This window comes from Hyla sarda, chromosome 6 (genome assembly GCF_029499605.1).
Source record: "Hyla sarda isolate aHylSar1 chromosome 6, aHylSar1.hap1, whole genome shotgun sequence".
Lineage (NCBI taxonomy): Eukaryota > Metazoa > Chordata > Amphibia > Anura > Hylidae > Hyla > Hyla sarda.
The window spans coordinates 23,845,624-23,862,609 of NC_079194.1; the positions used below are offsets into that span (position 1 = coordinate 23,845,624).

Consider the following 16,986-nt stretch of genomic DNA (forward strand, 5'->3'; position numbering starts at 1 on the left):
ATGAGCTAACTTACAGTAAATTCGATTCATCACGAACTTCTCGGCTTGGCAGTTGATGACTTTTCCTACGTAAATTAGTTCAGCCTTCAGGTGCTCCGGTGGGCTGGAAAAGGTGGATACATTCCTAGGAAAGAGTCTCCTAGGACTGTATCCACCTTTTCCAGCCCATCGGAGCACCGGAAAGCTGAACTAATTTATGCAGGAAAAGTCATCAACTGCCGAGCCGAGAAGTTTGTGACGAATCGAATTTACTGTAAGTTCGCTCATCTCTAGTCCCAAAGGTCACATTCCCAATAATCAAAAAGTGTGGGCTAATTGTATTGATGATGTATGTCAGTAGTCTCCAAACTGTGTGCCTCCAGATGTTGCAAAACTACAACTTCCAGAATGCCCGGACAGCCAACGGCTGTCCGGGCATGCTGGAAGTTGTAGTTTTGTAACATCTGGAGGCACACAGTTTGGAGACCACTGCTGTATGTCATCACAGCCACCTGCTTCACACTGCCCAAACCACAGGCAACGGGGTGCCTGGATACTATGATTTACCCTGAAACAGAAAAGTAGTGTGAGAAAGCCGTTGGGACACAGGTCATGGGAGAAGTCCCTGCCGATGCTCCCCCCAAGCCTTGACTGACGCGTCTTTTCTTTAGAGTGTATAGGGAGAGGCGCATCACTAAGGGACAGTAGGGCAAGAAGCGCCCCCCAGGGACTACTCAGCAGCTTTCTAAAACCCTGCTAAAATCAATCTGTCCCGAAATCCCGCAGGTTTCCTTTAAAGGGGTACTCCGTATATTTGTAAATTACTTCTATAAAAAAAAAAAAAAATCTTAATCTTTCCAGTACTTATTAGCTGCTGAATACTACAGAAGAAATTATTTTCTTTTTTTGGAACACAGAGCTCTCTGTTGACATCATGAGCACAGTGCTCTCTGCTGACATCTCTGTCCATTTTAGGAACTGTCAAGAGCAGGAGAAAAATCCCCATAGAAAACATATGCTACTCTGGGCAGTTCCTAAAATAGGACAGAGATGTCAGCAAAGAGCACTGTGCTCGTGATGTCCGCAGAGAGCTGTGTGTTCCAAAAATGATAGAATTCAGCAGCTAATAAGTACTGGAAAGATTAAGATTTTTTAATAGAAGTAATTTAGAAATCTGTTTAAAGGGGTACTCCGGTGAAAACCTTTTTTCTTTTAAATCAACTGGACGCAGAAAGTTAAACATATTTGTAAATTACTTCTATTAAAAAAAATCTTAATCCTTCCAGTACTTATTAGCTGCTGAATGCTACAGAGGAAATTCCTTTCTTTTTGGAACACTGATGACATCACGAGCACAGTGCTCTCTGCTGACATCTCTGTCCATTTTGGCAACCATGCATAGCAGATGTATGATAAGGGCAGCATGGTGGCTCAGTGGTTAGCACTGCTGCCTTGCAGTGCTGGGGACTTGGGTTCAAATCCCACTAAGGACAACAATAAATAAAGCGTTATTATTATTATTATTATTATAATAACATCAGCAGAGAGAACTGTGCTCGTGATGTCATCAGAGAGCATTCCAAAAAGAAAAGAATTTCCTCTGAAGTATTCAGCAGCTAATAAGTACAGGAAGGATTAATATTTTTTAATAGAAGTAATTTACAAATATGTTTAACTTTCCGCCACCAGTTGATTTAAAAGAAAAAAGTTTTCCACCGGAGTACCCCTTTAAGACCTAAGTACACAGATTGACCCTTCTGCACATCTGCGACTTGGCTGCGCAGACAACAGACTTTTGTACGCCTGCTAATGCTGTTTAGAAAACATGAGGGGGGCGGGGGGTATATCGACATCGCCCTTGCCCACGTGAGCCACACTTATCAGCTTAATAATGTGAATGCAGATACCATACAGCACAATGGTCTTATGTCATGGCTGCCAACCAGTCCGGAGCGCACTATGAATTTCATTCTTAAACCCCTTACATTATTTTGAAAGTCATCCAAAACAAAACCAATTTTGGTAATTTTGGAAAATATCTTAGACCTTAGGATAAATATCATTTGGCTTCATTATCCTGAAAGAGGAGACAGGTCGCCTGCATTAAAAGAATGGGGGGGGGGGGGGGTGGATGTAATGTCAACAGGTTCCAAATGAAGTAAAGAAAAAGGATAATTATATAGAGAATGATCCCGACGAGTGCGACGTACACACGAAGAAAGGAACATCCACGTGAGGCCAGGACACAAGGGGAAGAGTTACCAAAACCTCTGCAGAGGAAAAGTTGCTGAGTTGCCCATAGCAACCAATCAGATCGCTGCTTTCATTATTAACAAGGCCTCTGCAAAATGAAAGCAGCAATCTGATTGGTTGCTATGGGCAACTGGTCAACTTTTCCTCTGCGCCAGGTTTTGATAAATCTCCCCCATGGTCTCCCGTAGATCATTGCCCATCAGGGACGGCACAGGTGACTAGAACTAGGGCTTGAGCGCCTGTCCTTTTCATGCTGCACAGTCCTCTCTATCCCCTCCCTGCATCCACCTCTATAATCATAGAGCGAACTGTGTGGTCATACAATTACAGCTGCACAGTCCTCTCTATCCCCTCCCTGCATCCACCTCTATAATCATAAAGAGAACTGTGTGGTCATACAGTTACAGCTGCACAGTCCTCTCTATCCCCTCCCTGCATCCACCTCTATAATCATAGAGAGAACTGTGTGGTCATACAATTACAGCTGCACAGTCCTCTCTATCCCCTCCCTGCATCCACCTCTATAATCATAGAGAGAACTGTGTGGTCATACAGTTACAGCTGCACAGTCCTCTCTATCCCCTCCCTGCATCCACCTCTATAATCATAGAGAGAACTGTGTGGTCATACAATTACAGCTGCACAGTCCTCTCTATCCCCTCCCTGCATCCACCTCTATAATCATAGAGAGAACTGTGTGGTCATTCAGTTACAGCTGCACTGTCCTCTCTATCCCCTCCCTGCAGTCATCTCTATGATTGTGGTGACCCAGTACGGGATGGTGTTTCCCCGTAGCCTTCTCCTGCCCTGTCAGGCAGAGTCCCTTTATGTCCCCAGGGCCCCCTGCAGTGTTATCCCCTATGTACATATGTTATATGTTACAAGTGTAATGTTTCTTTAATTACTGTGACCATGTGCTTGTTACCCCGGAGGCACTAGTGACCAGGTGACCCCCCAAGTGACCTATGGGCTCTTTGCTAGACACCCCTATAAAACCAGGGGAGGGGCTACAATCTCTCTCTTTCAGCATTCTTGCTCCTGCTGAGGTCCAGTGCAGTCTGTGCCCAGATCATTGGAGGCCTCAAGCCTATAGTCTGCAGCCACAAGTCATCTCAAGTGAGATCAAAGTCATCTTCATGTCAATTGTCAAGTCTTCTATATAGTCACCGTGTCCTGCACCAAAGTGTCTCTAAATACTGCAAGTCCCAGCAAGCCTGCGAGGTCCCCCTGTGTCACTGGTCACCTCCTTGGACCCTGGCTGTACTGTATAGACTGTATCACCTGTCTACCCTCAGTAAAGCTATCGTTGTCCGTAACTTGGTGTCGGTGTCCTCATTGCCCCCGTGCCTAGCCCAGGATCCAGTGGTATTACCTTTCTGTGGCTAAGGCTAAACCAACGCCCTGGCGTCACAACAAGAAGGGGTTAATAACATCTGCCCTACATTGCACCCCTGCACACCACATGATCATAGAAAGAACTGTGTGATCATACAGTTACAGCAGCACAGTCCTCTCTATCTACTCTCTGCACTCATCTCTATGATTAAAGAGAGACCTGGGTGGCCATAGTTACAGCTTCACAGCCCCCTCTATCCCCTTCTGCACACATCTCTATATTCATAGAGAGAACTGTGTGACCATATAGTAACAGCTGCACAGTCCTCTCTGTCTCCTCCCTGCACTCATCTCTATGATCATAGAGAGAACTGTGTGGTCATATAGATAAAGCTGCACAGTCCTCTCTATCCGCTTCTGCACGCATCGCTATGATCATATATAGAACTGAGTGGTCATACAATTACATCTGCACAGTCCTCTCTATTCCCTCCCTGCACTCATCTCTATGATCATATATAGAACTGAGTGGTCATACAATTACATCTGCACAGTCCTCTCTATTCCCTCCCTGCACTCTTCTCTATGATCATATATAGAACTGAGTGGTCATACAATTACATCTGCACAGTCCTCTCTATTCCCTCCCTGCACTCATCGCTATGATCATATATAGAACTGAATGGTCATACAATTACATCTGCACAGTCCTCTTTATTCCCTCCCTGCACTCTTCTCTATGATCATATATAGAACTGAGTGGTCATACAATTACATCTGCACAGTCCTCTCTATTCCCTCCCTGCACTCATCTCTATGATCAGTGCATGGTAGAAATGAGAAGTGACAGCCAGCCCGGAGACATAACTACTGTGGACCCAAGGTATGCACCATTGACTCTTCACTTTTCTCCACCAAAGATCTATATATTTAACCCCTCAATGTCCTAGACCTCCAGGTCTTGTATTATGTGCTTAACCCCTTAACGACAATGGAAGTAAATGTACGTCATGGTGACGTTGTACTTAGCGCACCATGACGTACATTTACGCGCCGCCATGATCACGAGCAACGGAGCGTTGCTGGCGTCATGCCCGGCAGGTCCCGGCTGCTATCAGCAGCCAGGGACCCGCCGGTAATGGCGGACATCCACGATCGCACGGATGTCCGCCATTAACCCCTCAGATGCCGTGATCAATAGAGATCACGGCATCTCCGGCAATGCGGTACTTTGAATGGATGATCGGATCGGCCGCAGCGCTGCCGCGGTGATCCGATCATCCAGCATGGCAGCCGGAGGTCCCCTCACCTGGCTCCAGCCGTCTCCCGGGGTCTTCTGCTCTGGTCTGAGATCGAGCAGACCATAGCAGAAGATCACCGATAATACTGAGCAGTGCTGTGTCCTATACATAGCACTGAACAGGATTAGCAATCAACTGATTGCTATGAATAGTCCCCTATGGGGACATAAAAAGTGTAAAAAAAAAAAAAAAGGAAAAAAACGTGTAAAATAAAAAAGTTAAAAATTTTGAAAAATCCCCTCTCCAATAAAAAAGTAAAACGTCCGTTTTTCCCATTTTACCCCCAAAAAAGTGTACAAAAAAGAATTAATACACATATCTGGTATCGCTGCGTGCGTAAAAGTCTGAGCTATTAAAATATATTGTTAATTATCCCATACGGTGAGCGGCATAAACGTTAAAAAAAATTACGTTTACGCCACATTTTATTCCCCAAAAAATTTACAAAAAATGTATAAAAAGTAAAACCTAAGCAAAAGTTGTACTGATAGAAACTACAGATCGTGGCGCAAAAAATGAGCCCTCAAATCGCCCCATATAGGGAAAAGTGAGAAAGTTATAGGTGGTCAAAATAGGGCAATTTCAAACATACTAATTTTGTTAAAATGGTTTGTGATTTTTTTTAAGCGGATATAATAGAAAATAATATAATCATGGGTATCATTTTAATCGTATTGACCCACAGAATAAAGAAAACATGTCATTTTTACCGGAAAGTGTACAGCGTGAAAACAAAACCTTCCAAAATTTGCTAAATTGCTATTTTCTTTTCAATTTTCCCACATAAATATTATTTGTTTGTTTGCGCCGTACATTTTATGGTAAAATAAGAAGCCCTCATATGGGTCTGTGGATGGAAATATAAGAGAGTTATGATTTTTCGAAGGCGAGGAGGAAAAAACGAAAATGCTAAAATAAAATTGGTCTGGTCCTTAAGGCCAAAATGGGCCTGGGGTACTCCGGTGGAAAACTTTTTTTTTTAAATGAACTGGTGCCAGAAAGTTAAACAGATTTGTAAATGACTTCTATTAAAAAATCTTTACCCTTCCAGTACTTATTAGCAGCTGTATGCTACAAAGGAAATTCTTTTCTTTTTGAATTTCATTTTTGTCTTGTCCACAGTGCTCTCTGCTGACACCTGATGTCCGTGTCGGGAACTGTCCAGAGCAGTATAGGTTTGCTATGGGGATTTTCTCCTGCTCTGGACAGTTCCTGATACGGGCATCAGGTGTCAGCAGAGAGCACTGTGGACAAGACAAAAAATAAATTAAAAAAGGAAAGAATTTCCTCTGTAGCATACAGCCGCTAATAAGTACTGGAAGGGTAAAGATTTTTTTTAATAGAAGTAACTTACAAATCTGTTTAACTTTCCAGCACCAGTTGATTAAAAAAATAAAAATGTTTTCCACTGGAGTACTCCATTAATGACTGTGTTCTCCAACCAGGGTGCCTCCAGCTGTTGCAAAACTACAACTCCCAGCATGTCCAGGGGAAGTCTGAAGGCGCCAGAGTTGGGAAACATTGGCCTACGACGATAGTGCTGGATGTTCGGAGGAATCTGTTCTCGTCTCCTCTGGTTGTTGCGCACGTATTTACCTCTCCCACCCCTTGCTGAGTCCATAAGCTGCGGGCAGGTCAGTCTTCTAGTTAAGTCTGTCATCAGGTGCTAATTTATGCGCTAGCTGATCCGTTCTCCCCCTTATCTGAACATTTGGAACAGGTGTCACCTGGAACCCAGCCACCTTCCTCAGGAATAAAGTCATGATGTGACCTCCATTCATAGAGTCCAGAGTTTGCCCAGTTCATACCTGAAGGAAAGGAGTTTAACTCTTTGCAGGATGACATCTGCTCCGGCGCGCGTCGTCCTCCACATATGAGAAAACGTCTCTGGCTGTGAAGATATTGGATACTGCGGTGCGAACGGCTGATACGGCTTGACAACCAAATGTTCACAACCTGTCCGTGCGATTTTCGTATAATTATTCTGAACTAAATTAAACCAAACGTATGTATGGATCCCAGAAGAACAGTGTACAGGGCGGCCATTTATATGGATACACCTTAATAAAATGGGAATGGTTGGTGATATTAACTTCCTGTTTGTGACACATTGGTATATGTGAGGGGGGGGAAACTTTTCAAGATGGGTGGTGACCATGGCGGCCATTTTGAAGTCGGACATTTTGAATCCAACTTTTGTTTTTTCAATAATGATGTCATGATGCTATGATAACAGACAGAAAAATTGTCGGGAATTAAGTTTTATAGGCCATGCAATGCTTCCTGGGAAAAATGTATGCAAAGTAGCTCTCCTCCAGAAGGTAAATAGCTTGCTCTCTAGTGCCACCTATTGGAGGTAGCTTTACTATAATCCAATGCTCAACCAAGTAAAGGAGCAGACTCTCCACCCATCTGTAGAAAGCTGTTCCAGGGTTCTTGCCTCTAGTCCAGTGTTTCCCAACCCAGTCCTCAAGGCACACCAACATTCCGGGTTTTTTCAGTTACTCCATTGGAATAGAATAGGGAAAAATTAAAATCCTGGACTGTTGGTGTGCCTTGAGGACTGGGTTGGGAATCACTGCTTTAGTCAGTACAAAGCAGGGGACTGGATGGCAGACATTTCTTTGATCTAGCTGTAATGAAGTACTGTGTCTCCTTGAGTAGCTGGAATCCCAGGACTCTGTGACAGCCAACACCCAGCTCTATACTGATGAGAAGAAAGAACCCAAAAAATCCTTGGCCATGTTTCAAGGTTCTTTATGGCCCATTCAACCAAGCAGTAGAGATGTCGCGAATTGTTCACCGGCGAACAGTTCCCGGCGAACTTAGCATGGTCGCGTTCGCATCGCCGCGCGAACATATGTGAAGTTCGATTCGCCCCCTATACTTTAACATTGCGGTAAACTTTGACCCTGTGAGTCAGAGTCAGTAGACACATTACAGCCAATCAGCAGCAGTCCCTCCCTTCCAGACCCTCCTATCTCTTGCACGGACACCATTTTACCTTCATTCAGCATGCTGCAGGCTTAGAAAGTGGAGGGACAGAGAAGCTGCTTCTGCTGTAAAAGGGAAAGCGATAGCTAGGTTGCTGCTAGGTGGTGTATTCAGGGTCCACTTTACTCCTAAAGCACTAGTCTAACATCTGCTTTAAGGACAGTACCCAAAAAAGCCCTTTTTAGGGCTCAAATATCAGTCCGTGTCTTGCAACAGCTGGAGGCACCCTGGTTGGGAGGGAACTGCTGGTTAAAAGGGGTACTCCAGTGTAAAACTTAAGTTCCTTCAAGCAACTAACTACAGTATTAAAAGGGCTATAAGTCCAGTCCGTGTGTCTTGCAACTGCTGGAGGCACCCAGGTTGGGGACCTCTGCTTAAAAGGGGAACTCCGCTGGCAACCTTTTTTGCTCATTGTCACACTAGTGCAAATCACATTTGGTGTGACAGTTGTTCAAATAAAAATAAAAAAATACCTTTTTTGGCTGTGAAATAAAACCAGTGCTGCCTAAAGGGGGGCTCTAACTATGTGCTGCCTAATATGGGGGAATCTATGTGCTGCCGAAGGGGGGGATCTAAATATGTACTGCCTAAAGGGGGCTCTATGTGCTGCCTAAAGGGAGGCTCTAACTATGTGTTGCCTAATATGGGGGAATCTATGTGCTGCCTAAAGGGGGCTAAAGCACATTATTCCAAACCATTTAGGAATAATAGGTGATTTATGCCCTTTATGGATTAAAACCAGATTAAAACTATGTAATTTCCCATGGGAGTCTTGCCCTGGATCCCCCTCCAGCACGCCACAGTCCAGGTATTAGTCCCCTTGAAACAACTTTTAAATCACTATTGTGGCCAGAAAGAGTCCCTGTGGGTTTTAAAATTTGCCTGCCCATTGAAGTCAATGGCGGTTCGCCCGGTTTAGCGAACATTTGCGGAAGTTTTATGTTCACGACATCACTACCAAGCATGTGTTCTGAATGGGGAAAGGAGAGAAAGCTGCTGCCAGACACCTCTGGTGGTGGCTTATATGCCTTTAGAACGAAGGGATCCGGCATGTTCAGATCCAACTGCCTGATCCTTCTCTCCCTTGGTATCCACCACCAGGGTTAGAGCCGTTAATCCCCATACACATCAAACCAGATCTCTTTAACCTTTCGAACCACATTTCACTTTGACAAATTTGCTGATGCTTGCGGATATATGCATGTTTGACGCCAGTAGTATACTACCCAAACTGGCACTGTTTTGGGGTTGGGTTATGGTCGAAACTCGGGACTGCTATGGCAGGCACAAAGCTCCCAAGCCACTGGTTGGGGACCACTGTATTAAACAGTCAATCGGTGCTGCCAAAATTGGCAGGTTCGACCAACTTCATAGGGTTATTCTACCTCATTAAAGGGGTACTTCGCCCCTAGATATCTTATCCCATATCCAGGGACATGGGATAAAATGTCTGATCTTGGGGGTCCCGCAGCTGGTTCCCCCCTGCGATCTTTGCTGTGGCACCCCAGCCATCCGGTGCGCGGAGCAAACTTCCTTCCGTGCCGGATGACTAGCGATGAGCCGCCGGAGGCTTGTGACATCACCTCCCCCTCCCATAGGCTTGCAACGAGAGGGAGGGCCTGACATCACGAGCCCCCGATGGTGCATCGCTAGTCATCCAGTACGGAGCGAAGTTCGCTCAGTGCACCGGATGACTGGGCTGCCGTAGCAGGGATCGCGGTGGTCCCCTTCACGCCCCTCCCATAGACTTGCATTGTGGGTGGCGACATGAGGTCACGAGGGGCGTGGCCGTGACATCACAAGCCTCTAGTGCCGCAGCCAGCATTCTAAATGAATGCTGGGTAATGCAGGGAGATCGGGGGCGTCCCAGCGGCAGGACCCCCCACGATCAGAAATCTTATCCCGTATCCTTTGGATAGGGGATAACATGTCTAGGGGCGGAGTACCCCTTCAATTTTATGCAGTGGTCTCCAAACTATGGGCCGTCAATGGAAGTTGTAGTTTTGAAACAAGAAGAGGTCTATAGTTTGAAGACCGCTGGTTTAATGCACATGGCCAGCTATAGAACTTTGCCATCCAACAACATGACCATGATATGACCGCCATTTTGTAGCTTCACCATCAATATTCCCTTTCAGTCCTATAACTATCCTCCTTCTCATTGTGTCCACAGAGAGTAAAGAAACACAACTGAATTTCCTTCATCTATTATAGTAACAACAACAAAACATAATGCAACTAATTGACAAAAAAACAAAAAAAAATTGTCACAGACGTCTTCACGGTAAGAAGAAAACAAATCAGTCTAAACCTGACATAAGTTAACGTACGTGTCCAATATTAAATATCAACCAATGGCGGCATTGCTGGGCCGTACAATCAGCATCATGGATAATACGTCTAATACATTGAATTTGCCAGTCAACGTCCTTCAAGTCAACGACTCAATGTTCTTGAGATCACGAGTGTCCAAGTTCCTGCTGCACTAGGTGCTTCTTCATATGCTTCAGTGAGTTGAGTCAGTGGGTAAAACCACCTCATATCTGGATTCTTCTTGAGTTCTTTAACAGAGATGGGTCTTCCAACCTTCCACTTTGGAAAGTCAACATCTTCCGATAGAAGTGAAGGGGATCTTTCGAAGCTTCAGAATACACAACAGGTATGAGGCTCCTTGAATGTATCCATTTCTTGTGACTAAGCTTCAGTTCTTGACCAGGTTCCACCTCACCAGCATTGGCGTAGAAGGTTCTAAAGATCTTCTATGAAGTTCTGGTGGCCAACATGATGCCAATGAGCAAGTGGTTTCACTCTATAGTCCAGTAAGAAGAACCCTATTGTTGTATATATTACGGATGATGGTCCAGTGAAAATTGTTTCTAAAGAACAACGCATGACCGGAATTTCAGTAGCATCGTAGACAGCCATAATCTCTAAGGTTGGTCATATTTTGACCAGAAATTGGAGACAACCAGCATCATTTCCAGTTCCGGAGTAACAATATTGTACTACAATGTTGCTTTCAGGAAGTAAAATAGGAACTTTGCATAGAGTAAAGACGGTCGATGGGATTCCCCACCCGGGTCTGCAGTGACCCCACGTCAGGTGCCGCTAGGAGACATTCGCCCAAGTTCAGGGAAGCGTCGTCGCTGTCCATGTCGTGGAACATGGTCTCTCCGCCTGGAAGACACAAGGAAAGTAAAGTCTTATTTTCGTTCGACTCCCACTCGAACAAAAGATCTGGCTTGTCAATATGGTTAACTCTATTTTTCCCCAACATTTGCCATTTTGAGAGAATCTGAAATCTCCCATACACATAGTATGTTGGCCTATCCCATGGAAACCAACAGGTTTGGGCACGTTCTATCTTATGGCTTAAAGGGGTACTCTGCTGCTCAGTGTTTGGAACAAATTGTTCCAAACACTGGAGCCGGGAGCTTGTGATGTCATAGCCCCGCCCCATCATGATGTCCCGCCCCGCCCCCACAATGCAAGGCTATGGGAGGGGGCGTGGCGGCTGCCCCTCCCCCTCCCATAGACTTGCATTGAGGGGGCAGGGCGTGATGTCATGAGGGGGCAGGGCTATGACATCACGAGCTCCCGATGCCGACTCCAGCGTTCAGAACAGTTTGTTCCAAACGCTGAGCAGCAGAGTACCCCTTTAAGCTGGACACCCCCTTTAAAGCAGAGTACCCCTTTAAAGAAGCACTCCAGGAAATTCTTTTTTTTTTTTTTTATACAGTGCAGCGTAGGCTATTATTAGAGAATAATGTGGAGGTTCTTGTGTGTGCCTTGTGCATACCTGTTTTCAGGGCTAGAGTCATGCAGGAACGTGTGGGAACTGAGTTCCTGCATTTTTTCCACAGCAGGAATACCATTCCTATTAGCAGGATTGCAGATGCCCTTGAGTTGAAATCTTGGGTGAGTTCCCACACTTTTTTTCCAGGACTTGACCCCTGCCTGTTTTGGCTGATCTAGTAGGCATGGGATTGTCTCCATGTTTTTGTTGCATTTTTTAAAAATAGTGGTAAAACTTATATGTTTTTACTGTGATTTACACAATTATGGTAAAAAATATTTTTATTGCCACAATGCAATGTGTGAACACACCCTCAATGGAGATGTCTAACCACTAAATATCCTGATCCTATAGAGGTAGCAGCAGCAGTATACAGATAGAGCTGGAGGGGAGGTGTATAGCTACTAAATATCCTGATCCTATAGAGGTAGCAGCAGCAGTATACAGATAGATCTGGAGGGGAGGTGTATAGCTACTAAATATCCTGATCCTATAGAGGTAGCAGCAGCAGTATACAGATAGAGTTGGAGGGGAGGTGTATAACTACTATATAACCTGATTCCATAGATGGCAGCAATATACAGATAAAGCTGGAGGGGAAGTGTATAACTACTATATATCCTGATCCCACAAAGACAGTAACAGCAGTATACAGATAGAGCTGGAGGGGGAGGTGATTAATTGCTATATATCCTGATCCTATAGAGATAGCAGCAGCAGTATACAGATAGAGCTGGAGGTGATGTGTATAACTACTATACATTCTGATCACTAAGAGATAGCAGCAGTAGTATACAGATAGAGCTGGAGGTGATGTGTATAACTGTGCTATATCTTGATCCCATAGTAATAGCAGCAGTATACAGATAGAGATGAAAGGGGGAGTGTATAACTACTATACATCTAGATCTCTAAGAGATAGCAGCAGCAGTATACAGATAGAGCTTGAGGGGCTGTACATAACTGCTATATATCCTGATCCCATAGAAATAGCAGCAGTATACAGATAAGTGAGAATGGGTCTGGTAATTGGTGGTGTCATCCTTTAGTTCACAGGAAGTCAGCTGACCCAGGAGTCAGACTTGTGATCACATGACCCAGTTATATTGATAAAACACACAGACACGGCGGCTGTGTTGTATAAAAACAAATGGTGTTGTATGACTAGTGTTGGTGTGTGCACGATATGGGGAGGAAACTGGAGTGCTTCTTTAAGCCCTCATCCATGAAGACATGATATCACATAATTGTCCTGTACTCGGTGATTTGCATACAGTATGTATGTGACGTATCACTCTCTGGAAAAGTACATCCTGAAAGCTATGAACCCCTTTAACCCCTTAAGGACTCGGCCCATTTTGGCCTTAAGGACTTTTTACGTTTTCCTTTTATCCTCCTCGCCTTCTAAAAATCATAACTCTTTTATATTCTCATCCACAGACTAGTATGAGGGCTTGTTTTTTGCGCGACCAGTTGTCCTTTGTAATGACATCACTCATTATATCATAAAATTTATGGCGCAACCAAAAAACACTATTTTTGTGGGGAAATTAAAAAGAAAAACGCAATTTTGCTAATTTTGGAAAGTTTCGTTTTCACGCCGTACAATTTACGGTAAAAATGACGTGTTCTTTATTCTGAGGGTCAATACGATTAAAATGATACCCATTATTATATACTTTTATATTATTGTTGCGCTTAAAAAAAATCACAAACTTTTTAACCAAATTAGTACGTTTATGATCCCTTTATTTTGATGACCTCTAACTTTTTTATTTTTCCGTATAAGCGGCGGTATGAGGGCTCATTTTTTGCGCCATGATCTGTACTTTTTTTTATACCACATTTGCATATAAAAAACTTTTACTAAATTTTTTATAATTGTTTTTAATAAAATGTATTAAAAAAGTAGCAATTTTGGACTTTTTTTTTTTTCGTTCACGCCGTTCACCGTACGGGATCATTAACATTTTATTTTAATAGATCGGACATTTACGCACGCGGCGATACCAAATATGTCTATAGAAAAAAAATTTACGCTTTTTGGGGGTAAAATAGGAAAAAACGGACGTTTTACCTTTTTATTGGGGGAGGGGATTTTTCACTTTTTTTTTACTTTTACTTTTACTTTTACATTTTTTTTACACTTGAATAGTCCCCATAGGAGACTATTCATAGCAATACCATGATTGCTAATACTGATCTGTTCTATGTATAGGACATAGAACAGATCAGTATTATCGGTCATCTCCTGCTCTGGTCTGCTCGATCACAGACCAGAGCAGAAGACACCGGGAGCCGCACGGAGGAAGGAGAGGGGACCTCCATGCGGCGTTCTGAATGATCGGATCCCCGCAGCAGCGCTGCGGGCGATCCGATCATTCATTGAAATCGCGTACTGCCGCAGATGTCGGGATCTGTATTGATCCCGGCATCTGAGGGGTTAATGGCGGACGCCCGTCGGCGTCGGCCATTGCCGGCGGGTCCCTGGCTGCGATCAGCAGCCGGGATCAGCCGCGCATGATCCGGGCATCGCTCCGATGCCCGTGGTTATGCACAGGATATAAATGTATGTCCTGGTGCGTTAAGTACCACCGCACCAGGACGTACATTTACGTCCTGCGTCATTAAGGGGTTAAAGGGGAACTCCACTGGAAAACATTTTATAAAAATTTTTTAATCAACTGGTGGCAAAAAGTTATACAGATTTGTAAATTACTTCCAATACTTATCAGCTGCTGTATTCTCCAGAGGAAGTTGTGTAGTTCGTTCCAGTCTGACCACAGTGCTCTCTGCTGACACCTCTGTCCATGTCAGAAACTGTCCAGAGTAGGAGCAAATTCCCATAGCAAACCTATCCTGCTCTGGACAGTTCCTGACACGGACAGAGGTGTCAGCAGAGAGCACTGTGTTCAGACTGGAAAGAACTACACAACTTCTTCTGGAGCATACAGCAGCTGATAAGTATTGGAAGTCATTTACAAATCTGTATAACTTTTTGCCACCAGTTGATTAAAAAATTTTTATAAAATGTTTTCCAGTGGAGTTCCCCTTTAACCCCTTAAGGACGCAGGACGTAAATGTAATTAAGAATTAAAATTAAGATTTTTAAATAGAAGTAATTTACAAATCTGTGTAACTTTCTGACACTGGTTGAATTTAAAAAAAAATTGTTATACACTGGAGTACCCCTTTAAGTGTTGCTTTATCATTGCCCTGTAGTAATTTTGATGTAATAAAAAATAAACATTTTCCCTCTTAGGTCTTTATGAAAAATTTTGCTCAGTTTCTCTTCAGTAGCCTACATGTTCTCATATAGTGATGCCTAATTCAGAGTGAAATGAATCAGATAAGCTACCTTTCATCTCAGTCTCCAGCCCTTATCTCTCTTCTCCTGAATGATCCTCATTTCATTGCAGATTGTATAGGTTACATTCAGCTACACAGCTAATCCTAAAAGTAGTCTATAATGTAAAAGACAAATAAATGTATAAAATAATAACTCACCGTAAGGATGCATGTGGTCTCCTGGCATCTGCGGGGGGGTCAGCCCTTGCTGGAATGGGTCTGAACTATATATATTTTGCTCTATGGAAAGTAGATGTTGCTGGGGGAGCGATGTGAAGACGTTCAGGATTCCTTCAATGCTGGAGTTACTGGAACTGTGTGTTTGTGCTGCGGAACAATCGGTAAAAACAAAGATTTAGCAACTTTATCGAACTGTACAAAGCAAACAGTACTAATGCATAATAGATACTATATGTAAATACTGTATGTGTATAGATACTACATGAAAAAGTCTGGAAAACTTGTTTCATTCATCAGGTTGAAAATAATAATAATAAAAAATTAAAGGGGTACTCCGCTGCTAGACATCTTATCCCTAATCCAAAGGATAGGGGGTAAGATGTCTGATCAAGGTCACGGCCACACCCCTTCGTGATGTCACACCACACCACCTCCATTCATGTCTATGGGAGGGGGCGTGTCGGACGACACGCCCCCTCCCATAGACATGAAAGGAGGGGGCGTGGCATGACATCATGAGGGGGAGTGGCTGATGTCACAATCACGGCCTCCGGCTCTTAAAGGGGTACTCCGGTGGAAAACATTTTTTTTATTTTTTTATTTTAAATCAACTGGTGCCAGAAAGTTAAACAGATTTGTAAATTACTTCTATTAAAAAATCTTTACCCTTCCAGTACTTTTTAGCAGCTGTATGCTACAGAGGAAATTCTTTTCCTTTTGAATTTCTTTTTTGTCTTGTCCACAGTGCTCTCTGCTGACACATGATGCCCGTATCAGGAACGATCCAGAGCAGGAGAAAATCCCCATAACATACCTATGCTGCTCTGGACAGTTCCTGATACGGACAGAGGTGTCAGCAGAGAGAGCACTGTGGGCAAGACAAAATAGAAATTTAAAAAGAAAAGAATTTCCTCTGTAGCATACAGCTGCTTAAATGTACTGGAAGGGTAAAGATTTTTTTATAGAAATAATTTACAGTTGATAAAAAAAATAAAATAAAATAATAATAAATTTCCACTGGAGTACCCCCTTAAGTGTTCTGTGCAAAATGCTTAGAACACTGGAGCACCGGAGTACCCCTTTAAATATTATCTACATACATTTCCACAGATACCATCAGTCTCCAAACTGTGGACTTCCAACTGTCCAATCATGTTGGGAGTTGTAGTCTTGCAACATCTGGAGGGCCACAGTTTGGAGACCACTGACATATACTATCCATGGTCTGCCATTTTTGTGCACCTTCTAGGCCCCGTATTGTAGAAGAGATCAGATAATCGCATAGAGAAGTCACATAGTAGGACTTAAAAAAAAAAATGATGTAATAAAAGAAAATCTCAAGTAAAAAAAAAAAAATAACATTTTGTCCCTAAATTTTTATTTTGAAAGAAAGTGTTTCCGTGGGCAGCTATGGTATTGGTATTGTGTGCTGTATGTACTGGAGCAGGGACTCCTGTTTCTTGACAGAGTCCCTGCTCCTGTAATTTGCGGGATTAGTGGGAGTTGCAAAATCAGTGTAGCCCCAGGAGCTACTTCATCTACGCAAGTTAGGAAAATGGGAATACCCCTTTAAAAGTTGTAGGTACCCGAAAATGATAAAAGGTAGAAAACTGCTAATTGTGAAAAATCAAACCTTCCTACAGCTCCGTGTATGAAAAAGCATAAATATGACGGAAAAACTAAATTATGTGTTTATTGTGGAAAGGCAGAAACCAGAAAAAATACCGTAATATTGTGTATCAATTTTTAAATCGGTATAAAGTCCTCACGTTATTCATACTGTATGGTAAATGGCGTCAG

The 16,986-nt window shown here is 43.3% G+C and overlaps 1 protein-coding gene across 3 annotated transcripts in view; it reads right to left on the reverse strand.

The window, feature by feature from the left end:
- Positions 1-10,069: 10,069 nt before the first annotated feature.
- Positions 10,070-16,986, reverse strand: part of LMX1A (LIM homeobox transcription factor 1 alpha) — a 163,021-nt gene continuing 156,104 nt past the window's right edge. For all 3 annotated transcript variants that reach the window (XM_056523329.1, XM_056523330.1, XM_056523331.1), the window contains 2 exons: positions 15,166-15,333; positions 10,070-11,039 (listed from right to left, as the gene is read on the reverse strand). In XM_056523329.1, the coding sequence (XP_056379304.1) occupies positions 10,882-11,039; positions 15,166-15,333 (326 nt within the window). In that variant the 3' untranslated portion in view covers positions 10,070-10,881. The remainder of the gene's footprint in view (positions 11,040-15,165; positions 15,334-16,986) is intronic.